This window comes from Puma concolor, chromosome F2 (assembly GCF_028749965.1).
Source record: "Puma concolor isolate L17-30 chromosome F2, mPumCon1.1.hap2, whole genome shotgun sequence".
Lineage (NCBI taxonomy): Eukaryota > Metazoa > Chordata > Mammalia > Carnivora > Felidae > Puma > Puma concolor.
In genome coordinates this window covers 7,937,531-7,963,323 of record NC_141684.1, presented here as the reverse complement: position 1 = coordinate 7,963,323, position 25,793 = coordinate 7,937,531, and the positions used below count along the sequence as shown (strand labels likewise).

Sequence of the window (25,793 nt, the reverse complement as noted above, 5' to 3'; positions counted from 1 at the left end):
ACTTCTTGCTGTCTCTTAATCCAGTGCCTGTCCTGAGACCCGGCAGAGCCCCAGCCCAGAACGAGGAAACGCGCCCAGGACAGCAATCTAGTGGAAATCCTATGCAAGCATGACATGGAGGCCCCTGCTCACACAGCATGCTGTCAGAACACTACCTGGATCTCTCTCAAACCCCAGATCAGCAGATCAGTAGCTAGATCAGCAACTAGACCTGGAGACAAAAAAACTCAGAAAGAGTAAATGGCAGCCTGCGTGTGCGAGACCCTCTGACACAGGATCATGTGACCACTATGGAATGCGAGCCAATCACTGTCCCAGAACAGGACCATATGCTTCCTCCTCCTCTTCCTCCTTAACAAGTGCAAATGTGAGACAAGCTTCAGGGGGGACTGGCCAGGCCCTCGCCCACTTTGTGGCCTGGGCTGACCACTCTCCCACCCGTGTTTCCTCTCTTGAAAACAGGAATGACGATGCCGACCTCACAGGGCCTCTGAGAGAGAAAGGAATGCAGAGCAATAACACGGTGCAATGACATCACATCACTGGAAGCACCTGCCAGTCAGGTATGGAATCTGGGCCCTAATAAAAACAATTTTATTTTATTTTATTTTTTTTTAATTTTTTTTTTTCAACGTTTTTTATTTATTTTTGGGACAGAGAGAGACAGAGCATGAACGGGGAAGGGGCAGAGAGAGAGAGGGAGACACAGAATCGGAAACAGGCTCCAGGCTCCGAGCCATCAGCCCAGAGCCTGACGCGGGGCTCGAACTCACGGACCGCGAGATCGTGACCTGGCTGAAGTCGGACGCTTAACCGACTGCGCCACCCAGGCGCCCCCCTAATAAAAACAATTTTAAAATTAAAATGTATCCAAATCAAATTAATGACTTTTGTGTAACCTGGTAGTTTCTGGATTTTCTTCTATGCTATTTGCCCTGGATTTGGTGTGAAAAGCCAAGGTATGGATATATATCCAAGGTGCATATGCAAATACTTTTACACTCTTCTATTAGGGTAGTTCAAAATCACGCCAAGATTTTAGCAGATGCTGCACACGCAGCCTTCTCCTCGAGCCCTGCTCTTCCCACTGCCCCTCATCCCAATCGCCACCCCAGCCTCAATGACCCTCGAACAGTGGGGCTGGGGAGAAGGGTCAGCACCACAGAGAAACAGCGAATTCTCCTCCTGTGAGCAGCGTGGGTAACTGTTGGAAGGAACACGCGTTCTGTTACAGCCAGAACACGGGGCCTTGGAGGAGCTTCCCAGCCTTCGTCCGCAGCCCAGGCCACAACACGATAAAGGCCACCACATCCCAGGGTCCAGCACAATGTCGGGCACACTAGGAGCACAAGAGACACATGGTGACCAAGGAACGTGGGAATAAACACGACAGTCAATCTGAACCATTTATCAAGCACTACGTGTCAGGCACCTCCTGGGACCTTAGAGAGTGAGATCTAATCTCTACAACTGCTGTTGAGCAGTATCAGCACCTCGTCTTCGAAGACACGTAACACGACGTTCAGAGAAGTTAAGCGAGTCGTCCCAGCGCCACAGCGATCGGCCGCCCCAGCTCCGGGCCCCGGACTCCCATGCCTGTGCTCACGCCAATAACCTGGAGTGACCTGGAGTGACCTGCGGGGCCGCTCTGAGGTCACTGGGAAGTAAGCAGCCTGCCAGTCCCACCTGTGTCCTGCGGTGAGCTCAGGACGGAGCTAACGGCCTGTGAAGCGAAGCCAGCCCCCAGCCCGAGACCTAGGGAAGCGGCCCCTGAGCTACTAACTCAGGCAGATTCCGAGAGGAAACAGGGCCGGGCCCGCTGCAGCCACACGACGTGAAAACGTGTGTTTGTGTGGGAAAATGCCTCACGTCCGTATTAACGAACAAGCGACGGGCTAAGAAAATTGGCAAGAGATTGTCCAATCTGCCTTCGAAGTATCAGAAGGACACCAAATATAAGCAGGGAGCAGTAACACATCGACACGGCCTTCCGGGCAAGTCTCATTACCGAAACGCACCAGAGTTCTCAGGGGACTGTGGGTCCCAAAGGGGTGCCATCGTCACCCCTGTGCCCTGGGGACCAGTGGCGGGCGGGAGCCAGCTGCCACCAGCTCGCAAGCCGCTGTGCGCATCTCTGTCCAGGTCAGTGACATCACACTGATAGCTTAAAATTGGCCACAGCACAACCATTTCCACTACAGAAGCTGGCGAATGCTGTAAACCAGCTTCCCTTCTCCCTGCCCCTGAGACAGCCCGTTGGTAAACATTTACAGAACACGACGGGTGGACGCCCGAGCAGCCGCCACTCCAGAGGCCTTCGGGAGCCCACTGAAAATCACCCCGACTCCACGGAGACCACCGGGGAACCTTCCCCCAGAAACCGGCAAGGAACAGAAATGTCTGACCTGGAAACATCTCTGCCTTTTAGGCCTTTCTCCCTACCTCCTGCACAGTGCCACGCGTGGACATCCTTCCCAAATCCCTGAGCATCGTGGGTAAGAGAACCTTTGCCCACAGCTGATGGCTTTGCCTGTGTCACAGCGTGGCACTGCTTACACTGGGCTGATGGACAAGGAGTCCCTTCCCCTGTGGGGAAGCCGTAACACCACTCTGAGAAGGGTACATTTTGTTCACAGCTTGTTGTCACGTTACTCTAACACATATTTCTCTATGCCAAAACAAGAAGTTAGTAAGTCCCATGAAGATATTTTTTGATGAGGGACTAGAAGAGAAAAACAAAACCAAGTGTGGGGGGTGGGGAGAGGTTGGGGAGAATTCTGTGAAATTAATCAAAAGAAGATGAAAATTTCCAGTGGTACCCAAGCACCCAGCGTTCCGAACACAGCAACTGTGTGCATCCCACGTTGTCCCTCCGTTTCCCTGCCTGCTCTCAGACAGAGGAACAGTGGGAGCATCGTGCTCTTAAAGATCCTAACCTGTGTTCATACTCAACCAGCGATCTCATTTCAGAGACTATTCTCCCGCCAAAATACAATGGTGTAATGTCTCTTATGAGCCAAGAGAGGCATCTAGTTGTTTCCTTCCTCAGCTTGTCCCTTGAAGGGGGCACTGGAAATATGGGTGTGTGTGTGTGTGTGTGTGTGTGTGTACACACATGTACGTGTGTGTATATACACACACACACACACACACACACGTGTACACACATACACACATATACATATATGTATACGCATGTATCATGTATATATGAAAACACCAAAAATGCCCCTGCAAAGATAAAAATTAAAACCCGGCAGACCCTGTCAGGGAATGCCAACAGATGACAGAGCGTCTCAGAAAGGTAACTGAAAACGTAGGGCAGGAAACAGTTTGGCACCGGCACATTCTCCGCAAGGCAATGATGAAAGTTTGGAAGCAGAGAGCAGTGATAGTGTCATCAATCAGAGCCCCACGCCTGTCCCAACAGCCGCAGTAAAGGTCTATTTCCTGCCAATCCAACCCAACAGCGCGAAGGATAATAAAAGGAATGTCTAGCCTGCTTCTCGAGCAATCTGCTGTGACTCTAAGGCAATCGGTTCTCTCCTCTGTGATTCCTGGACCGGGGCAGGAGGGGCGGGGTGGGGGGCGGGGGGCATCAAAAATGATGCAATGGCTCTAGAGCTCTAGAGGGCGTAGATGTTTTCAGGAAAAAGGAAACAAGTACGAAAATGTATTGCGTGCCACTCAGGTGCTCGCTCAGGTAACCCCGTCCGCCACGAGGAGAGAAGGCTGCTATCGACTCCATTCTCAGGTGAAGGGCCTGAGCTGGAGAGGCTGGTTAACGTGCCCTGATGGCACCACTCAAGGAGCGGAGCACAGACTCGAGCCAGGGCCCCTGCACCCCCCACGGCACCATCCCGGTCTCCAGCTCTACGAAACGGTCATTAAAACACGAGGCACACACTCCCCGTTACCCCTGATGGATGGCTCTAAAATTATCCTGAGTTTTTATGCCGTTATCTACCTCCATACATCAGCCCTGTCACTGAAAGTGCTGAAGGATTCGGTCAATTCATTTGTTTTATATGAAGATTCATTCAAGGCAATCCCAGCGAGCAGGGACTTCGCGCCGCACCGGAAACCTCAGAGCGCCCGCACCTGCAGCCGGGAGCGCCAGCCCGCATCTCTGTTCACTGGGGGCAGGTTTCTAAAACGGTCTCTGGCTTCAAAGAGTCACAGGACTCAGAAAGTAGTAAAAACTGATGGACTGTGTGCGGCAATCATTTTTTTAGTTGAATTACTGAGGCACGGATATAAATACAGCAGCACTTCTCTGTATGGCAACAGCTCATGAGCTCAACCTTCTCAAGTGGGAATATGCGATCATTTACTGAAAAAAGCAGCAAAAAAAAAAAAAAAAAAACCTCTCAGGCTTTTCAAGAATATGAGAGGTTTGCATCCATTCTGTTCAGTTTAAATGCTCTAAATGGTTTATCCTTTTCAGGATGAATAAGCAATCTGAGCACTCAATAAATATTTCTGGATAATCTAAAGAAGCTCACCTACAAATACGCTTGCCACGGCATGATTCATAATTGCCACAAAAGAGGAATCTGGAAACCCTACCATGTCCAACAGGAGCAGGGCGAAACAAAATGGGCCACCTGATGCTGGACCACAAACAGCCCTTGGAAGTTATACTGAGGGAGACAACAGAACGTGCACGTGAGCAGGAACTTTCATGCAGGAGGAAGGTACACGGACCAAGAACAGAAGGCAGCCAGCGCTGGCAAGTGAACGTCGTGGGGAGGGTGGTAAATTAGGATTCCTCATCCTGGATCTCCACGGAGGCAGCAAGTAACGCCGGGACATGCCAACAGGGGACGTGGAGCACAGTCATGACGACGGGGAACTAACAAAATGCTCAGGGGTCGGGGCTGAGCTGCAAGACGTCCCAGCTCCTCTCAAGGGGCACACTGCCTACCTTGCTGGACGAGTGCGTCGGCCGCCAGCTCCCCGGTGCCCACGTTGGCGTATTCCTCGTTGGGGTGCTTCCTGTTGTAGTGCCGTTTCAGGGAGCCGGATATGTTACAGGAGTAATGGCAATGGGCACAGCGGAAGGGCTGCAGGGACAAGGACTGAAGGTGAGCCCCAGGGGAGGTCGAGCCCCAAGCGGAAGGGGCGCAACTTGCCCCAATGTCCTCCTCCACCGACCCCCCACCCCGGGGTGTCTGACACCCCCAAAGCCTGATGAGCAGGCTGCCCCCTAGGACGCGCTCCAGGGAAAAACGCAATGTCGGGATGCTGAGTCCTGCCTCGGCGGGGACCAAGCAAGTCATTGCACAAGGTGTCCCCTGGGTAGGAAGGGTCTGTGCTCAAGGTGGTTGCTTTCATTTCTCATTTTGTCCACTTCTTGTCCAAGAAGAAAATAACATAAGAGGAACACAGCAATCTATCATTTTCCTTTTTTTTTTTTTTTTTTTTAAAGTGAATGTCTTCCGGGGCACCTGGGTGGCTCATTTGGTTGAGCATCTGACTCTTGATTTTGGTTCAGGTCATGATCTCACGGTTGTAAGATCGAGGCTTGTGTCGGGCTCTGTGTGCGGAGCCTGAAGTCTGCCTGAGATTCTCTTTCTCCCTCTCTGCCCCTCCCCTGTCTGTGCTTTCTCTCTCTCTCTCATAAATAAACATTCTTTTTTTTTTATTTTTTTAAATGTTTGTTTATTTTTGAGAGAGACAGAATACAAGGATGGGAGGGGCCGAGAGACAGAGACACAGAATCCGAAGCAGGCTCCAGGCTCCGAGCTGTCAGCACAGAGCCTGACACGGGGCTCGAACTCACGAGCCGTGAGATCATGACCTGAGCTGAGGTCGGACGCTTAACTGACTGAGCCACCCAGGCGCCCCAAAATAAACAAACATTTAAAAAATAAAATACAATAAAATAAAGTGAATGTCTTTCAAAGTAGCTCCCCTCACAATTAATTCCCTGATGTACCTGCTTCTCCAAGTCACTTTCTCCACAGGACTCACCTGCAAGCACGTGCACAGATACAGGCATCAACCCACAGCTGTCCCCCATTAGGGAAATCCACCTGGTAAATGTATTTCCAGCCCCCACCTGGGCAGGATGAGGCACTTTCAAGATAAGGACGCAAGGGGTCATGCGGCCTGGCTCCCACCTTGCATACTGCTTTGAGGGGTCCAGAATGAGCGGTGAGGAGGAAAGGGGTGCCTGCTCAAGCCCCTTAGGGAACCCAGTGAGGCCATGCCATCGGCAGAGTGAAGGATGGACGTCTGGATCACTGTTCCATCCCCCGCCCTGACGCATAGGCAAGACAGTATTAGTATCCCTCTGAACCGTGAGCCCTACAACTGTCCGGCAGAATGCCACGTGAATCCCCAATGTGCATTCAGGGCCCATCTGGGAACACAAGCAGCTCGCTGGCCTGGCAGAAACAGGAGAGAGGGAGCAGCCCATGGTGGTAGGAGCTCTGGGAACAGTCCGGGGGATCCGGATGGGACAACGGGAAATGCCAGCTTTCTCTGAGCTCTGTCCAGGGCCTGTCTGCTCTCCTGCGGTGGACCCAGCGATCAGTCTGACAGCGTGATATATATCCTGTTGCGATCGCGCCCAAACCACAAACAGGGATGTCCAACTGTCTTCCCGGTTATCTCTACGGGGATGCTCTGCAGGCACCTCAGAATAAACGCACACAATTTCAGACTCTTCTTTCTGCAAAATCAGCTCATCACCCAAAGGCAAACCCCTGAGTGTCACCCTAGACTTTTTCTTTTCTCTTAGTATTCGCCTAATTACTGAGTCTTGTCCAGGCTTCCTCGGAAACCTCTCCAGAATTCGCTCCTGCTCCTTTCTGTCCCAGCAGCACATAGCAAGGGGCCATCCCGGCCTATAAAGCAAATGCTGTTACCCCCAGGAGGGCCATTCTTGGAGAGAAAGACCCACGGAAGTCAATCCAGTGAGAAAACCTGAAACGTTCCCTCCACCCTACGCAAGGCCACTCTGTGGTCATAGGATGCTCTGGGCCACACTGCATGTGCTACATTCAGTCCCTTGTGCAAGAAAACCCTGTGGCTTGGCCCACAAGGATTTATTAAACAAAAAGACCCGGAACAAAGGCAAAAATTAGCCAGGCTCTCTCATCCGTCTACTGAGCAGAGAACAAGCAATCTAAAATGCCACTGTGTCATTATTTGCAGAGTTAAAATAGAAGCTAAAACATTTTCAAATGCTTTCATCTCCTAAATATGCAAACGTTATAAAATTACTCTTGGAACACTAGCACTTACATAGAAATCAGAAAGAACAATCGAAAAATACTCTATTACCAGGGCTGAGTGGTCAGTGGGCATAAGAGGCAGGAAGGGGCAACTACAGAAATGGTCCTGTGGACCTAACTCCATGCCCCAGAGCCAATTTCGCCCTTCGTGGGGCCAAGCGGGTTAACTTCCCCGTGAGAGTTTCAACTTGTATTCCCATGCCCACTCCTCGACAGAACTGCGAATGAGGAGAAAAACTGCCAAGACGTGAGCAGACAGGCCAAAAAATGTACAGGTAGGCCCACCTGTGACTGACTGACCACCAATTTCTACCCAAAATCTTCAATTCTTAAAGCTGAAAGAGACGCTTTCAGAGGCTAACCAACCTTCACTCCACGAGGGCACGTTCTCATGTGGCCTCTGGCAGGCCGTGATCGTAGCCGCTGGAAGATGCGGGGAGGTGAGAAGCCGCTCAGCTGCTCGACGGCACCAGGGGTTTAGAAAGATCTGTCCCCCTGCGGCCTCGTACCCTCAGTGCCCTTCCACTGTGTCAGGCCCCCCGCAACCTCTCGGTGACATCAATCACCAGTGAACCTCCGTTCAGCATCTTCTCCCTACAACTGCGGTCACTGGGCCGCATCTGGGCCCTTCCAACAAAGCAAGTTCAGACCTATGAGGAGGTGCTGCCGCTTGTCAGCAGGGCATTCTGCTGGGGCTGTCGCAGGGCTGGGGACAAAGGCGGAGGAGAGGGCACGTGACATCTCTACGTCCACGGCCAGACACCAAGTCTGACTGCATTACTAATATTCCAAGTCTTGAGGTTTCAGTGGTGAAGCATGTACTCACTGACCGCCTTCGGGGAGTAGGTGGAACTGTGCTCCACCCTGGACAGAGAGTGATGGACAGAGAGCTCTGTGATCCTCTGAATCCACACGAGTTCGGAGACATAGATGCTATCTGGGCAAGAAAATCAGAAAACTCGGGGTCTAAGTCAGACGTTGGTAGTTGGCAAGGGACAGTAGATCTTCAAAGGGACGTTCTTTATCGAGAGCTTTCGGGCCCAAAGACGCCCCAAAGTCAGGAGGAACATAGAAGCAGCTACAGCAGCGGAGTTCGTGTAAAACAAAACATCCACGTTCTTACTGTGGCCAAAAACTAAACTGAATCACCAGCGAGGCATTCCTGCTATTCAGGGTTACACTGGAGTTATTAAGAAACTCAATCAAGCATAATAACTATTACAGTTTTACCTACCACAGCCCAGGTAGTTCTCAGTGTTTTGCAGGGATTAATTCCTAGAAGTCTCAGAACCACCTAATATGCTAGGTACAATTATTATCCCCATCTTACAGATAAGAAACTGCAGTCCAGTTACGGAATCCACCAAAAGTGTCACATGTTCCCAGCCTGACCAGTTGGTCTGCACTGGATTTGGGGATCCAGGCCCCGCCAGCAACAAAGAGATGACTTGACTTCCCATTTGCCATTATTTCCTGAACAACCAGGTCCCCTGGGAGCTCCATCAGGGCAGGCATGGATCTCCCGGACATAAAAAAGCCCAGACCTAACCAACAACTCCTAAAAACGAGGAGCACCCAGTGGGCTGGGAGAACTGTAGGCAGTTCCTGGAGCACCATAATGGGGGAGGGACTTCTGGGGGTTGAGAAGACGGCAGGAGACAGTCGCCAGATCACAGGGGGACATGCCAGCAACGTGGCTTCAGGAACACATGTCTCCACCAGGTTTCTTCACACCTAGAATTAACCATTCTGGAAACTGATGGAAGGTGGATTCGAAAGGAACAAGACTGGAGGCAGGGAACACGTGTCCAGTTGTGGCTAGAGGTGCACACAAGAGACACAGATACATCTATAATACACACATATGGGTTATAGATTATGTGTCTTTACACAGGTATGTATGTATATTATAGATATACGATACAGATATTTGTATAAGCCCTAAAATGAGAGCATGGCACAAGGAAGTGGAAAGTGAAGAGAGGCTTTAAGAGAGATGCGGGAGGTAAAACCAGCCAGACCCAGTGACTCAGAAGCAGTGTGAAAAAAGGAAGGTGGGCCCCCAGGATGACCCCAAGTCTCCAGCAAGGAAGACACAAGAGGAAGGCATTGCACCAGCTGTGGAGGGAGTTCTACGGATGAGGAGAAAGAGGGGTGTGAGTACAGAACGCCGGATACCCAAGAGGGCCATTTCCAGAAAGACGTTGGAGAATGAGTCCCAACTCAGAGGAGAGTTCTGGGCTGTAGACACAGATCTGAGCACAGGCGAGTAGCAGAGGCCCACAGATGGAATTCACCCATCATGAGAGGGTGTGTGAGGTGAAGAGGGCAGCAGCATGAGGGCGGCATCTGGAACAGGAGAGACAGACCAGAGGATGAGCTCACGAAGAAGGATGAGAAAGAGTGACAGCGGAGGAACCAGGCGTGGGTGGAGTCACGGGATCTATGGAACAATGCCCTTCATGGAGGCAGGGATGGCAGGGACAACACACTAAGAAACCCGGTAAGGCAAGGACCTGGCCGTGGCCCCGGTGGCTGTACTAAGAAGAATTCCAGTAACATGGCCAGTCAAGGAGAGAAGGCGAGGGGCAGAAGCTGGGTTTGGGGTCATGTTTCAATGATGTTTTATAAGTCTTTCTCAAAGGGTGCACCAAAGATCAGCTATCTGAGTTGAAAGACAAAGGGCGGTTGACTTGGTGGAGCCTGAAATCGATGTTCTCAGACTTACATCAGGGAAGTAGGTAAAAGACACTTTTTCACAACTGGAGGATTTATGGTTCTGGTTCCTCAAACAGACAGGGACAGGAAGTCCCATCTCACTTGTGAAACTGGGCTCGGAGAAACCGATTAGAAGGCATCTAACTGCATGCAAGCGAGGCCAATCCAACTTCCCGTCAGCACCAAGAGGAATGTTTTAAAACAGATGAGAAGCTGGCGATGAGGTGATGTCCCAGGTGGTAACACTGGTAACCAGCTGCAAAGCCCAGGATAGCTTTCAGGTGGAGTAGAGGGTGCCCTGCTGGCCCGGCAGGCAGGAAGGCCCTCGCCACGCGAGCTCCCGCTGTGGTCTAGGTAACCAAGGACGGCAGATGGCCGTGCAGCTATGTCAAAAGGCTCAGGGATGGAGATGTGAGCCTGGCCCTTGAGTTGGGCCCACCCCTCTCTGGAGAGGATGGAAAAAGATAATGACCTGGGAGAAGGTTCTGGATAACTATTGGGGTGAAACCTACAACCACAAGTGAAGACTTTATAACCTTGATTTAAAAAACCAGCTAAGGTAGAGATAGAGACAAAGACGAGGTAAAGAAGGAGACAAACCACAAGTCTAACTGATACGCAAGTGACTTTGGATTCCAACTGCAGGAAGAGATAGTACGACTGTTACAACCCCTAATATATGGACTGGTTGGTACAAGGCAGTTTCGACAATGCTTGATGGAGACCAGGCTATCTGAATGTGGACACCTTTGTGGCGCAAAGGCCCTCGTAATGACCCAATAGCATTTTACATCAAGTGTAGGTCGAAGCGTGGAGTCAGAAAGCATGAATGAACCAGGAGCTAGGGGATTGAGGTTCAGGTGCTGGGCACACCACTGTTCGGCTGGGATACCCCAGCTAAGACATCATCTGTGAAATGGAAAAAAAAAACTTTCCCTATTTACCTGACAGGGTTTAAATGATGTGTCAAGAAAGAGTATGAGCCTGCTTTGAGAAATAAGGCACATCAGGCCTCATGACTGTTACACTTAATTAATTAGTACGTTAACATTTGTTACTATCATCCTCTGAAGCACCTCCTGGTGGGGGTCACCCCTCTTTCCCTCCTTCCCTCCTACAGAAGCCTCCTCCTTGGTGCAGCCTGTGACCCTCCCAAGGTGCCTGGTCATAGAGGGGATGCATCCAGGAGAGACTGGGGCTCGAGGCTGGCCCCGCACCATAAGGGTTTTGTGAATGTTAACTATTATTATCTCTAAGATCATTTTCAGAGTCAAATGTTATAGCGTAAAAATAACAGAAATAAATCAGAAAATTGACCATAAAAAATAAACACTAGCAACAAGAAAAAACAACCTCCCAGGACTTACAAAGAACAATTAAGTTTTAGTTACACAGGCAAAGAAGAAATGCTGAAGAGAGTTGCATTTCTGTCTTTTGAGGCCAGGTTACGTGGGGCAAGTGCACTACACTCCCATTGCTTCCCTTCTGGGGGACCGCCCAACCAGGGACACCAGGTCGACAGCAGGCCAAGGGAAGCTCCGTGAAAGTAGCAGTGGGGCCACAGAATGCAGCCGTGGCCAAACTGCAGAGGGAGGAAGACATGGCTTCGGAAAATGTTCTGAGCACGAGGAGGGTAAGGCGGTAGGAGGCGCTCCTGACGTTGGCCCTCAGCCAAGAGCTAAAACAACCACTGTCTCTAAACGCCAACCAAGGCTGAGCGAGTACCAGTCGCCAACAAAAGCTGTGGCTAGGACAGCCATGTCCACCTCCTCACTACACAAGGGCCACCGTCAACTAGCCATGTGGCCTCAGGCATAGACCTGAACTTCCGGCGTCTCGGTTTACTCCTCAGAAATTGGGACTGGGAAGACACTGACAGCACAGAATTACTGGTGGAACCAAAGAAGTTATACAGATGAAAGGGTGAGTAAATGTTCAAAATATCTGCTCCATCATCACCATCACCATCACCATCACCATCACCATAAACATCATCATCACCATCACCATCGCCATCACCATCATCATCACCATAAACATCATCATCACCATCACCATCAACATCATCATCACCATCATCATCACCATCACCATCATCATCACCATAAACATCATCATCACCATCGCCATCACCATCAACATCACCATCACCATCGCCATCACCATAAACATCACCATCGCCATCACCATCATCACCACCATAAACATCATCATCACCATCACCATCGCCGTCACCATAAACATCACCATCGCCATCACCATCATCACCATCACCATCACCATCACCATAAACGTCATCATCACCATCACCATCACCATAAACATCACCATCGCCATCACCATCATCATCACCATCACCATAAACATCACCATCGTCATCACCATAAACATCACCATCACCATTGCCATCACCATAAACATCATCGCCATCACCACCGCCACTGCCACCATGCAGAGATGCTATAGTATCAGAGCTCCACTGTGTGGTCTTCTCCCACCCTACATCCTCTCAGAAAAGATCCACAGAAGGGTAGGCTAACCCACCTGCACCCCAGGCTCTCCCAGGTGCGTGCCCCTTTGAACGTCTATGCAACCTGAGGTCAAGGAGGTCATGGTCAGATGTCACTGTTCCTGTGAGGCCTCCTCTCTCTGTCCCCGGCGCCCCTTACAGCTTTGAGCTGGTTTGCTTTTTATGGCACTGATTACCTTCTAATAGAAGACAGGATTTACTTACTTATTCTGCTTATTGTCTATTCCCTCCATGAGAATATAAACCCCAGGAGGGCAGAATTCTTTTGTTGCTTTTTGGTCTGTTTTGATCATTGTTACTACAGCACCTAGAACGGTGCCTGCAAGCAGTAAGCTCAGTACTAACTGAATTTAGCTGACCTGGGAACACTCCCTCTAGACCAGCTCTTTATGTTGAAGGCTCCCAAGTCTAGATTCCTGTAGACCCGGGGGAGACAGGAAGGAAATACCGAGGGGCAAGCAGCAGACACTACTAGGCTATGGAGACTTCATAAATTTCGATGTTTTCTAGGATTTCTAGAATAGAATGCATGTTTTAAGTAATTAGAGACACGTAAATGGGAAGTTAAATAGATTAAAAAAAAAAACAACTGGCCCAGGCCCTGAGCTTGACTTTGGCCCAAGACTCAGTGAGTGTCGATGGCTCAAGGCCTAAGTTTGGGGACCTTGTTTCCTGCCAGATCCCACGAGATGGGAAGTGACAGCTTCTTCCAACTGAGGCCCTACCTGGATTTTACTTCTGGAAAGCAATAATCATGACTGATGCTTCCCCACCATGTGCTTTGGAGAGCGCTGGGGCCCAGGACCTTTCTCACCACCACCTTGGAGTGGCAGGGCTTTCTGGAGCCAGACACACCTGCGCTCAGTCGGGGTTCCGCTGCCGAACATTTGGGTACCTTGGGCACGCTTCTTCATTTTCTCGCGAGGAGGAGTGATCACGTGAAAAGAATAGCCTGCGTGGAGATGCTCATCGAATTGTTATCATCGACTGTTCTGACACAGAAACTCTGGGCACACCGCATCATTCAAAGGAAAGGTAAGAGTGGTGTTCCTTTTTGCACGTGGGATTTTAGAATCTCCATGTTTGCCTTTGGAACAACGGAAGACCGGAGCGAGGAGGCGCACCAGAATGCACTGGCGATGAAGACTGTGACCCCTGCGTCTCTACCATACGCCTCACAACCGCCTTGGGAAGACACGTCGATTCTCTCCTTATAGCTGGGGACGCAAAGGCCTGGGAGGGTAAGCGGTTTGCTCCCCGGCAAAAACCAGGGTGTGAGCTAAGGTCGGTCTGACTCCAAAGCCCAGGTGCCCGCCACTCTCCTCAGCACAGCTGGTGCCCTGCCCACCGCAGGCCTGCAGCAAACAAACACCACTTCTGGGCAGTCTCCCTGCTGATGGACTGGATGGACGGTTTCTGCAACTTCTGTGAGATTTTCAATTTGGCAAAGGACTTTGGTTCCGCTCACAGGATCAACAAGGTGATGCTGTTTTCAGGGTAGGATTTGCAGCACACAAAGTTCTGGTAGCACAAACCACTCACCTTGTCTTGCCCTGGCCTCCCATCGGTCCTGCCTCAGGGCCCTGGCTCTGCACAGCCTGCCGTGTGGACAGCCCACGGGACTGCCTGCTAGCAGCTACCTCCAAAACTACAGGGTAGACCCAGTTGACAGCCACCATGCCTGTATTTCCACAGATTTCTAAAATGCATACCAGATACCCACACTCCCTCTGAATGGAATCTCCACTGAGAGAATTCTTGAACATAATACAATAATGAAGCAAGGCTTTCTGTGCCCTACATAAGAAAACAATATATTTACAGATATTAAATCTGCTCTTTGCTAAAAGAACAACTCCTGACGGGCTGCGCGGAGCCTCCCCGTCGTACAGGGCCTGACTCACAGCAGCGGGCCTACGGCCTCAGGCGAATGTGAAAAATCCTCTGCCCTTGGGACCATGCTGGGCTTCCCCGGGACTGAGCATCTCAGTGCTAAAGCACGTACACGTGTTGTGCCCCTTCTTGGATTCACTGGCCCTCACTACACTGAGAGAAGGAGAGCCCCGTGGGCTGGAGGCCAGGCAGTGAACTCAAGACAGAGTGAAGACCCGAGCTGGGCCGGCCCAGCAACGGAAGAGCCGTTAAACCCCGTGTCTCCGTGGCTACGAGCCTTCAAAGGAGCTCAGAGTTCCACCTCCACCTTGCTGTCTTCCATGATGCAGCTATTACACCAAAGTTCCATAGCATTTGTTATTTGCTCACTGGTTCACTCAACAGATATTTGTTAAGGGCTGTCCTACATGCTGAGAACAGAACAAAAACTAAAACACGGGGCCTCCCGGAGCTCGCATTCTAGCATCACAAACAAGTCACACGTGACCTGCCAGATCAAGCATCACGGAGGGAAGCAAAGCAGGTGAACCCAGCCTGGGAGGAGGTGAGCGAGTTGCACGGCCTTCTGGGAGAAGAGCAGTGGGAAGACGAGGAGCAGGTGTGAAGCCGGGCGAGGCGATGGGGTGCAGTGCAAGGTGTGCAGCAGAGAGAGGTGGGGAGCGTGTGGGGGGATGGGGCGGGAAGGGAGGCGCACAGAGCCCTCTGGAAGATCTGAGCTCCACCTCGCAGTGGGCTCAGAAGCCGCAGGAGTGGCAGGGACTGGCCGGGGACATCGTGGTTTTTTTTTTTTTTTTTTACTTCCGGAGTCTCTGATAACCAGTATTAACCAAGTCGTTCCATAAAACCCAAATGCTGGGAGGTACAATGGGGATAGAAAAAAAGAGAAGGGGGTTCTGTGGTCAAATAAGTTTTATTTTTTAAGTTATTTATTTATTTTGAGAGAGAGAGAAAGAGAGAGAGCAAGCAGGGGAGGGGTAGGGAGAGAAAGAGAGAGAGAATCACAAGCAGGCTCTGCACTGTCAGCACAGAGCTCGATGTGGGGCTCAAACTCATGAACTGTGAGATCATGACCTGAGCCGAAACTATGAGTCAGACGTTTAATCGACTGAGCCGCCCAGGTGCCCCGGTCAAATTTTAAGAATCGCTGCATGCCGTATCCTGTCCACACGACACCTACAGGATCCCAAGGAAGGAGTGTCCCAAGGAGCACACTCTGGAAAACCGTGTTTATGCCACCCTCCACTCTCCAATGGTAGCTGGCGTCACCTCCCAGGCTGACCGTGAGCTCCCCAAGTTCAGGTGCCGGGGCATACATCCTTCCATTTCTGTTGGGTTGCCCACTACAACCAACGAGAGTACTGGGTCCCCCAGACTCGCAAAACAAAGCATGCAAAAGCAGAAGCCTCTGACTGGACGGCTGCCGACTTAAACTCCCTACCCAGTGGTAAATGTGCCCGTGAGAAACTTTCTACTCAGAGAAACTTCATCGCTTGGAATCTATAAACTGCCAAGTCCCATTACCCGCACAGGGTCATCCAGCAAAGCTAGTGGCCCTTCAAGAACCTTCTGGATGATGACGCGGGCTGGGAGACTGAAATGTTTCATACGTATGCAAAGACGTGCCCACAGACTGCTCTGGGGGTCATTCCAGCCGAGCCACGTGCAGGCCCCTCTCCCTGCAGCAAGAGAAACACCGGGAGGGACCATCACCGAAGACTGCACCTGGGAGTGGGAAGTGAGCCACTCAACAGGAAAAAGACGCAAACTCATAAGAAAAAGGACCAGGACTGGCCAGTACAAGACACGTGCGATGTTTATAAGGGAAATGCCCAAAGAGCATTTGCCCCCAGACTGACACACACACAAAGAGCCTAATGATGCACGGTCACAGGGGACGCACACAAGGGCGAAAAGAAACACGGAGGCGGAAGTGAAGACACACACACCAGGAACGAAAAGGCTGCTCCCCAAGGAGCAGGCAGCCTTCCACGGGCTTCTGTCCCTGACGGGCAGCCTCTAAAGAGGTTTGTAGCAGGGATTTCAAAGCGATGCTGTCTGTGCGAATGAGAGTATGGCACCCTCTCCACGTCCCGGGGGCGGCACACAATCCGGGCCGACTGGGTACTCCGCCCGTGGCTGCAATCTGAAGCTGCAGGCAAGGCCGCCCTGCTCCGCCTGTGCAGGAGAGAAGAGTCCTGTGATCTCTGTCTCCGTCCCCATCTCTCCAGGATTTATGGGCCTGAGCGCACGAGGTTGGAACTTCATTCCAGGCTCAGCCGTGACAGGGACAAAACCAAGCCTGGGCTTGAGGAGCCGGAGAGAAGACAGCCAGGTCATCACATCCGTTAAGAAGCGTGAAGCCATCTCTGTTATAAAATGAGGCCAGAGATAAATTAAACAATTTAAAAGAATAAATGTTTCTAAACCGTGGGGTACCACAAGTTCAAGAAAGGCTTGCGTTGAGGCAATTACCTCATCACAATAAATAACAGTAAATCAATCCACACTAATTGCTTTTCTTGCCAGAGCTTAGAAGACTCTTCAGCGTTCTTGGATTATTGATTTTTTTGTAATCGCTTGTGCTGTCAAAAATGTAATATTTCCAAAGAATATACCGCTCACTGCTAGACAGACAGAATTTTAATTTAACGTAAGACAACCCAATTTCCATTTTTCCCCCCGAAGTGCTTAAAAAATCTAAAATACTAGGAAGCTGAAGACAGCATTACAGGTTTTCAGCAGAGACATTTCAGCTCAAACAAGTTAATAAATGGCTGACCGACCCCCCTCCTCGTCTTGGACCTTCCTCCTCCTCACACACCTACACACATACACACACACACACACGCACGCACGCACACACATACAAAAGTGCTTAAAGAAAAAAAAAGAGAGTAATCCCAGATTCTTCACTTTCATGCAAATTAAGAACTAAGAAGCAAAACAAACACCACGAACAGAAACCCTACCCTTCACTTCGTGCCTTCTTGATCCCACGGGTTTGGCAACTGCCACTGAATGTGGGAAATGTTCCGCCTCCTAAATTTATACTCGGTCAGCACCTTGCTCAAGTTCTGACAGCTACAACACAGAACTACAGGCTTATATAATCAAAGCAGCGAGGGGAAAAAAGGACAAGGGGGCAAAAATGTCCCTCTGCTGGGGATGACAATGAGAAAGGTGTAGAGTCCTGGACAAAGAGCAGCTTTGTCTACAAAGAGGCAGCTTCACTACTTACTACTGCATCACTCTTGAGTGTGTTACTGAGCTGGACTCAGGCCTCAGTTTCCACATCTGTGAAATGGGAATATCATTCCTACACTATAGGAGTTCTGAGGCAAAATAAAGTAACTTTTATGTATAAATTTTATGTCTGTTACATAAAATACTGCTGTAATGCCCAGCACATGACTATCATAAAAGGGACCAGTCCACCTGCCTTCTTTATTCTGCCCCTAGATACTTAACTAAACATGCCAACTTCTGCTGGAAATTTCTACAGAAAGGTGAAACCATCTCCCGGGTAACAGAAGTTATAGTAGAAAGAAAGCCACGAGGCCATAAGCAATGCCAGATGACTCAGCATTCTGAAGGACGCTGAGAATTTCAGACTGAGGACCGATTTGGACTGTGTGTAAACGTGTGGTTCTGAACATTCTGCCTGTTTGAGATCATTTCCGTACTTTTACTCCCTTGCTCACGAAGTTTAGACTGGAATCCGGGAGTAAATTACTTACATAGCCACATCCTGGCTGACCTCATCCAAACACCACTTTTGTTCAAGTTAGCATCTAAGCCCCTTATGGATTCTGTGGGCTCAGCTGCCTGGTGTCTTCTTCTGGCTTCAAATGGACACACTGTGAACACGTCTGGGACTCATCCCATTATCGGGAATGCAACATGGGATCACACTATCTCCCTCTGACTTGTGGATATCAGGGAACTTTCTGGTTGCTATAGGTTTTCAAAGCGATAGGTTTTATATAACACGATACTAAATATATTAACACCATTAAATCACGGCTTTTACAAAATGATGGAATTGGAATAATTAGCTGCTCTTCAGGGCTCTCACGGCACTTAGTACATAACTTTCTCGTAGCGGTTAATACACTTGCTGCTGCTTTTTATACACATTGGGCTCTCCACAGACTCGTGAGCCTGGCAGACAGAGGCCTGGCTTCATCCTGACATCCCCCGCCCCTGGCATAGTGCCTGGCACAGAGTGGGTACACAGAAAAGGGTGTTAAAGAAATGTCTAAGGGGCGCCTGGGTGGCACAGTCGGTTAAGTGTCCAACTTCAGCTCGGGTCATGATCTCGTGGTTTGTGAGTTCGAGCCCCGCGTCGGGCTCTGTGCTGACAGCTCAGAGCCTGCAGCCTGCTTGGGATTCTGTGTCTCCCCCTCTCTCTGCCCCTGCTCTGCTCACGTCCTGTGTCTCTCTGTCTCTCAATAATAAATAAACGTTAAAAAAAAAAACTGTAAAAGAAATGAGTAAACATGTCAGGTTTTGCATCAAAAATTCAGATGAAGTTTAGTACTTTTTGTAGTTCCTCTGTCTCTTCAAACTCTGTGTGTTAAATTGTGAGGTGATGTCCTCCTCAAGGAATCCTGAGGGAAAGCTCATCAGTGGTAACAATATCAGCCCTTGAAATCTTCCTTACTCCTCAAGAGTTTTGTGAAAGTACCTTAGTTATGCAGATTTCAATTTGACAATAGACCGGCCCTTCCTCAGGCTTTTCGGAACACAATTTTTTTAGGATTCAACTGGCTTTAGGTTCCGATCAAATATCGATGAAGTTGAATAGTGTCTTTTCAAGATAACGATCTGGCTGGTTCCTGTTTAAAAGAACATACTGGTATAGGCCTGAAGGTCCTATGGCCGCAGGAGAGAGGGCCAGCCCTCACCTTCAGGAGGCCAGGGCAGAGGAATGACCACAGCCATTTGTCAGACTACCCAAGGCCATGTTTCAGGAACGAGAGCGTCTAAAGTGAGAAGGAAGGGTCAGTAGTAAGTCATACTGAATGGTTTCCAAACTGTGCAGATAGTGAAAACTGCTGATTTCAGACTAATTTTTTTTTCTTTGCAGACGTGGCAAATTCATGCATCAAGTGTTTCACTTGCTTTTCAGAAGTCAGAAATCCTTGGTGCACTTGAAGCCACACAGAGCAAAGACCCAAAGGACGAGCTCCCTCCAGCACGGGGGCCCCCGTGACGTGGCTCGGCGTAATGCAAAATGTGGGTGGGCCCCACGTTCGGGGAAGTCAGGCTCCGCGAGAGCTTGGGCGGGTCTGGCAGTGCAGGGCAGCACCATCCAGGAGAGATGCTCGCTCTTCCAGAAGGGGAACGTATGAATGACTCTACTCGGGAAATGCACCTGCTAAAAGGTTCTCTGCGCTAAGTGAGGTACCCATGTGGCCAAGTGTGTTTTAAAGGAATGTACCAGGGGCGCCTGGGGGGCTCAGTCGGATGAGAATCCAACTTCAGTTCAGGTCATGATCTCACAGTTCGTGGGTTCGAGCCCCACGTCGGGCTCTGTGCCGACAGCTCAGAACCTGGAGCCTGCTTCAGATTCTGTGTCTCCCTCCCTCTCTGCCCCTTCCCTGCCTCTCAAAAATAAATAAACATTAAAAAAATTGTTTTAAGAGTAAATAATAAACAAAGGAATGTACCGAATCAGGGGAATTAGGCAACTGGACACTGAATTAGGCAAACTGAATTAGGCAAACAGAACACATCACAGGCACCAAGAATCTTAAACGAAAGTATGATAAAGAGGACGACACTGTGCACATACGACAATCTTCAGATGAAAAGAGACAGGAAGAAAACTGGGACGGAGTCTGGGCGGAAGTAACATTGGAGAACAGTGCCTCAAGCCCTCCAGGAAGCCTGCAACTAGTACTCACAACCTGTAAGTGACAAGAGGCACTGCCTCATCACCACGTTACCAGGAAGTTACAGGGGCGCCTGGGTGGCTCAGTCGGTTAAGCATCCAACTTTTGGTTTCTGCTCAGGTCATGACCTCACAGTTCATGAGTCTGAGCCCTGCATCAGGCTCTGCACTGGGAGCACAGAGCCTGCTTCAGTCTCTCTCTCTCTCTCTCTCTCTATTAAAAAAAAAAAAAAAAAAAAAAAGAAGCTACAGAGTTTAGGTGTCTTGCCCAAGGCCACACAGGTAGTAAGTGGCAAGTCTGGATTCTAAAGCGTCTGACCAGAAAGCCGTGATGCATAAAGTCAAACTAGAAAGCGCTTAAGCTGCGAGGCAGGGGCTTGTGCCGAAGCTGCCTGCCGTTGTTTCTCCCACTGACACGCTTCCAAGGGTCTGAGAAGCCCCGAGGTCTCCCCGGGCCTACTTGTGAGTGATGATGCGTGGAGAAAACCCTCGCCCGAAGCCGGCCGAGCTCCTGGTGACTGTGACTCCACTTAGATTACTCGTGACAGCAGCAGTCGGCCGCCTCACACACCCTCCTGGCTCCAGACTTCCAGCAAATTCCCACACATCCAGGGTGCGTGGGGGAGGGAGTCGACAGCCACGTTTACTGGGCACCTGCTCTGTGCACTGTCACAATCACACGGTGGGGCGTTCCTGCTTCCAGTCAGGGTGTCGAAAACCACAAGGGGCTGTTGCTCCCACACAAACAACGTCAGACTGTCAGGGCACGAAGAGACGTAAGTGAACCAAATTCCAGAAGTGAGCAGACACTGCCTAGGAGAGAAGAGCCTGGTGGCTGCTCTCATCCCTGTGACCTACTCACCTCTTCCCTGTGAAATGGGGAGCTTCAGCAGGTACAACAAGGGAGCAGGGCAGGAGAGGAGGGAGAGAACCCACCCCAGCCCTCAGGGACTGGGTCTCACACATGGCTGTGAGGACCCCTGGCCCAAAGCAGGCGAGGGGAGGGGAAGTCCAGCACCACCCTTACGAAAGTGCAAAAACCTTCACCAGGCACCCTGGCTCTCCCGAGGCTGGGCCGGGCAGAGAGGGGAGAGAGCTTCCCCAAGGAGAATGCTGGAGAGAAACAGGATCATCCCAGCACCTCGAAAAGCTGGCAGCCTGCCTGTAAAGCTGATAGGGAGCCCACATGGTTTGGAAAGCCAGCAGCTGTGCTGTGAAACAGAAAGCGAATCCTGGAGCCTCTCGCTGTGCTCAGATGCCCAGCCTTGCTGAAAGGAAAGACCCGATCCTTTTCCCAAAACATCTGACGACAGTGGAGAGCCGGCTCTGGAACTGCGACAGACTAGATTTATTCACTCCTGTGCTAGGAGAGACCCAAGACCACCCCCACATTCCATGATTGGGAAGGACGGCTCACAGGGCTCAGCATACAGATACTCACTGCTATCATTCCTTACAGCCAAAGGATGCAAAGCAAAATTTGCAAAGGGAAAAGGCACGCAGAGTCCAAGGGAAACCAGGCATAAGTTTCCAAGAGTCCTCTCCCAGCAGAGTCCCACCGGGCAGCCGAAATTCCCTTGCAACGAACTGTCACAACACGTGTGAAATGGGACCAGCCCGGTAAGTTCATTAGAAGCTCCGTGCCAGGGTTTTATGGGGAACTAATCACATGGGCAACTCTCTGCCGAGCACATACCAACACTCCAGACTCCCAGAAGGAAGCAGATATTCGGTGTGCACGATGCCATCTGAACAGGTTAGGCACAGGAAACTTCTCCTGTCAATGAGGGTTATGGGAAACCTTCCTATGTCCAAGGTCCAGATGCCAGCCAAGGGCCAAGCTTGTGAGCACACCTTTCACAGGAAGCAGTGAGGTCTGCCTGTCAGCTATCTTCTGGACAGCCCCCCACACTACTGTCCTGGTGCGAAAAGAGGCCAATTATTACTTAGCTCAGTCTCTAATGCTGTTTCACAACCTATCATTCACTTGAAAATGATGAGACAGGCAAAGAAGAAAATGTGATCCCAAATCAAGAAAAAAAAAGTCAACAGAAACTGAGGCACAGATAGCTCAGATACTTACATTTTTAGAAATAAATATTTAAATAATGATGACAAATGTGTTCAAGGCTCAAATGAAAAACATGTGTGACCAGTTGATAAATCTTAGCAGAGAGATAAAAATTGTAAGAACCAAATGAAAATGCTAGAAATTAAAAAAAAAAAAAAAAAACAGAAATGAATAATTAGTTTGAGTATCTAGCAGATATGACGTATCGGGAAAAGGATAAGTAATCTCGAAAAAGATCAGTAGAGATCATATAAACTGAGGGGTACCTGGGTGGCTCAATCGGTTAAGTATCCAACTCTTGATTTCGTCTCATGGTCATGAGATCAAGCCCCCAAACAGGCTCCATGCTAGGCATGGAGCCTGCTTAACATTCTATCTCTTAAAAAAAAAAAAAAGGGGGGGGGGGCGCCTGGGTGGCTCAGTCGCTTGGGCGTCCAACGTCAGCTTAGGTCACGATCTCACGGTCCGTGAGTTCGAGCCCCGCGTCGGGCTCTGGGCTGATGGCCCGGAGCTTGGGGCCTGCTTCTGGTTCTGTGTCTCCCTCTCTCTCCACCCCTCCCCCGTTCATGCTCTGTCTCTCTCTGTCTCAAAAATAAATAAATGTTAAAAAAAAATTAAAAAAAAAAGAAGAAGAAGACTGAAAGAAATCATATAAACTGAAACACAAAAAGAAGATTTAAAGAGAGAGAGAGATCATTTGAATGCTGTGACATATCTAACAAGTTAATACATGATGTGTTATCATCCTGGAGGAGGGAAAACAAATAGGAGGTAATAATAAAGAGATAATGGCTGAGAAGAGAATGGTTTGAAACTGATGAACCATATCGATCCACAAGATCCAAACCTCAACAAACCCAAGCAAAGTAAACACTAGGAAGCCATACCTAAACTTACTGATGTTAATATGATGAAAACCAAAGGAAGAGAGGAAAGTCTTAAAACCAGAGAAAAAAGGGCCCATTAAATATGGGGAGAAATGCTAAGGATTAGAAATAGCGAAGGACAAAACATAACAGAACAACATCTTTAGAGTGATGTCCCCCTACAAATCTACAGTCATCAAAATATTCTTCAAAAATGAACACGAAGATTTTCTAAACAGACAAAAGCTGAGATCATTTAACTCCAGCAAAAAAGCATATAACAAACGCTAGAAGTTCTCCAAACTAAAGGAAAGTTTATCAGATGGAAGTCTAGGCCTGCAAGAAAATATATAAAAAAAAAAATAAAGAACACCAGGGGCGCCTGAGCGGCTCGCTCGGTTGAGCGTCTGACTTCAGCTCAGGTCATGATCTCACGGTTCATGAGTTCAAGCCCTGCGTCAGGCTCGGTGCTGACAGCTCAGAACCTGGAGCCTGCTTCAAATTCTGTGTCTCCCTCTCTCTCTCTCCCCTTGCTTTCCCCTTCCTCAAAAATAAATAAAAACATTAAAAAATTTAAAAGAACACCAGAAAACTAAATATATAAGAAAATAGAAGACATTTTTAAAATTATATTTCCACATATATATTTTCAATATAACTGTATAAAGCAAAGAATGATAAAGCTGTATGGAATTTATAACAAGTAGGAGTAACATACATGACTACCAGAGCACAAAAGGTAGGAGAGAAATGATACGAATTATAGTGTTGCATGCTTCTTACACTGTTCATGAAATAGTGTATCTGGAGCTAGCTAGAATGTATTACAATATAGATGCATAATATGATGTGTTTAGCAACCGCTTAAAAGAAAATAAATTGTAGCTAAATACCAAGATGGCACTTTTCAAGTGAGATATGTCAAAACTTACATTAAATGTAAATGGACTAAGCACTCCAACAAAAGGGCAGGAATTGTCAGACTGGTCGTGTGTGTACACACACACACACACACACACACACACACAGAGGCACAAACCAAGATCCAGCTATATGCTATTTACAGGAATACACTTTAAATACGCAGATTCAGACAGGACGTTTGCTTCCGAGTTCAAAAGCCAGCGAGGTGGCTGGTGGATTATGGTCCATGGACCCCCTGCACCACAACCACATGAAAATGTACTGCATTCGAGGATGCCTGCTGGCCTCCAGGCTCAGTGAGACTATCTCCTGGGCTTGGGGAACCGTTATCTGCACATTTGTCAAGATCTCAAGGTGGTCATGATACAGAGTAAAGAACTAATCTGGTGGGAAGGGTGGCCAGAGGCCAGAACTGGCCCGTTAACAAAAGAGCAAGCCTGAGATCCTCCAGCAACACCCGCCCGCCTCGTGCTGGCCAGCACAGGGCTGATGGGCCAGGTCTGCCCCAAGCCATGAGGACACAGCCATTCTGGTCTCCTCCTTCAAATCAACCCCTCCTTCTGAAAGTAGCCTTTGAAATAATGACATCACTGTTCCCATTTTCCAAATAAGGAGGCAGTGGCCCTAGAAGGCAAGGGATCAAAATCCTGAGAGGTCATCTAGTTAGTAGCGGCCATCAAGATTCTAATCCTTCTCTGCCACTCCAAAGCCACAAATAACAACAATGGAAATAAAACAACATCAACATCCAAAGATACATATGAAGAAAACATAATACCTAGAAAATGTTTAGAATAAATGACTTGCAAGCATAAATTTAAGCTCACTAAAAGGAAAATAAACCAAGATCAGGCTGGGTTTTGTTGTTGTTGTTGTTTGGCTTATAGTTTTTTTTTTTAGAAACTGGGGTCATTTTTAAAGACAGGGAAGGGGAAAAGATCCAACATTTCATCATCCACCATGCACCATACCCACTACTCATAAAACATATCACTTTTAGCATCTCCAACACCAGGGAAAGATATTACCGTCAGCATTTTTAAGACAACAGAATTATACAGAGAAGTTAAATTAAACAGACTGTAAGTGGCACAGCCAGGATTTGAACCTGAGTCTGTCTGGTTCTAAATCCTGGGTTTTTCTGCAATACCTCAGTGCTCTTGGAGATTTTCCAGACCAAAACAGAATCTCAATGCACTACCAAAGAGCAATCTGTCACCGCCTTCCCAAGACAATGTGAGGGTGACGAGCAGGGTTACCATTCTGCTTTGACATTGGGTCGTTTCTAAAAGATCATTTTTATTTAAAGGTTTGCTTCTTACTTAAATTTACTGAACAGGCAAAACATTCAGTTCACCCAGTTCAAACGTTACACACAGGGAAAAGTCCCACCTCGAGCCTCGGCCTCCCATCTACCCAGTCCCAGCCCTCCCTACCCAACCGCACAGTTTCTTTATTTTGTGCATAAGCCTTAAGAAGCTTTAAGGTAGACATAAATAAATACAAATACATCTTTGCCCTTTCTTACCTCAAAGGCAGCATTACTATGTCGTTCTAAAGCTTGCTTTTTCTACTTTGTTATATAATATCTTTCCAGGGAAGGAAGTCAAGGGCCTCCTTATACTGTTTTTGTAGCTGTGCAGCATTCTGT

The 25,793-nt window shown here is 49.0% G+C and overlaps 1 protein-coding gene across 6 annotated transcripts in view; it reads right to left on the bottom strand.

Annotated features, from left to right (window-relative positions):
- Window positions 1–25,793, bottom strand: part of ZFAT (zinc finger and AT-hook domain containing) — a 350,311-nt gene that overhangs the window by 103,533 nt on the left and 220,985 nt on the right. For 5 of the 6 annotated variants that reach the window (XR_015246882.1, XM_086695747.1, XM_086695746.1 and 2 more), the window contains one exon: window positions 4,928–5,066. Coding sequence is in view for 5 of the 6 variants with exons in the window: in XM_086695747.1 (XP_086551873.1) it covers window positions 4,928–5,066 (139 nt within the window). In the remaining variant the exon portion in view is untranslated. Of the gene's footprint in view, window positions 1–4,927; window positions 5,067–15,325; window positions 16,752–25,793 lie in introns of those variants that run through there. The other variant, XM_086695750.1, reaches the window with a different exon arrangement.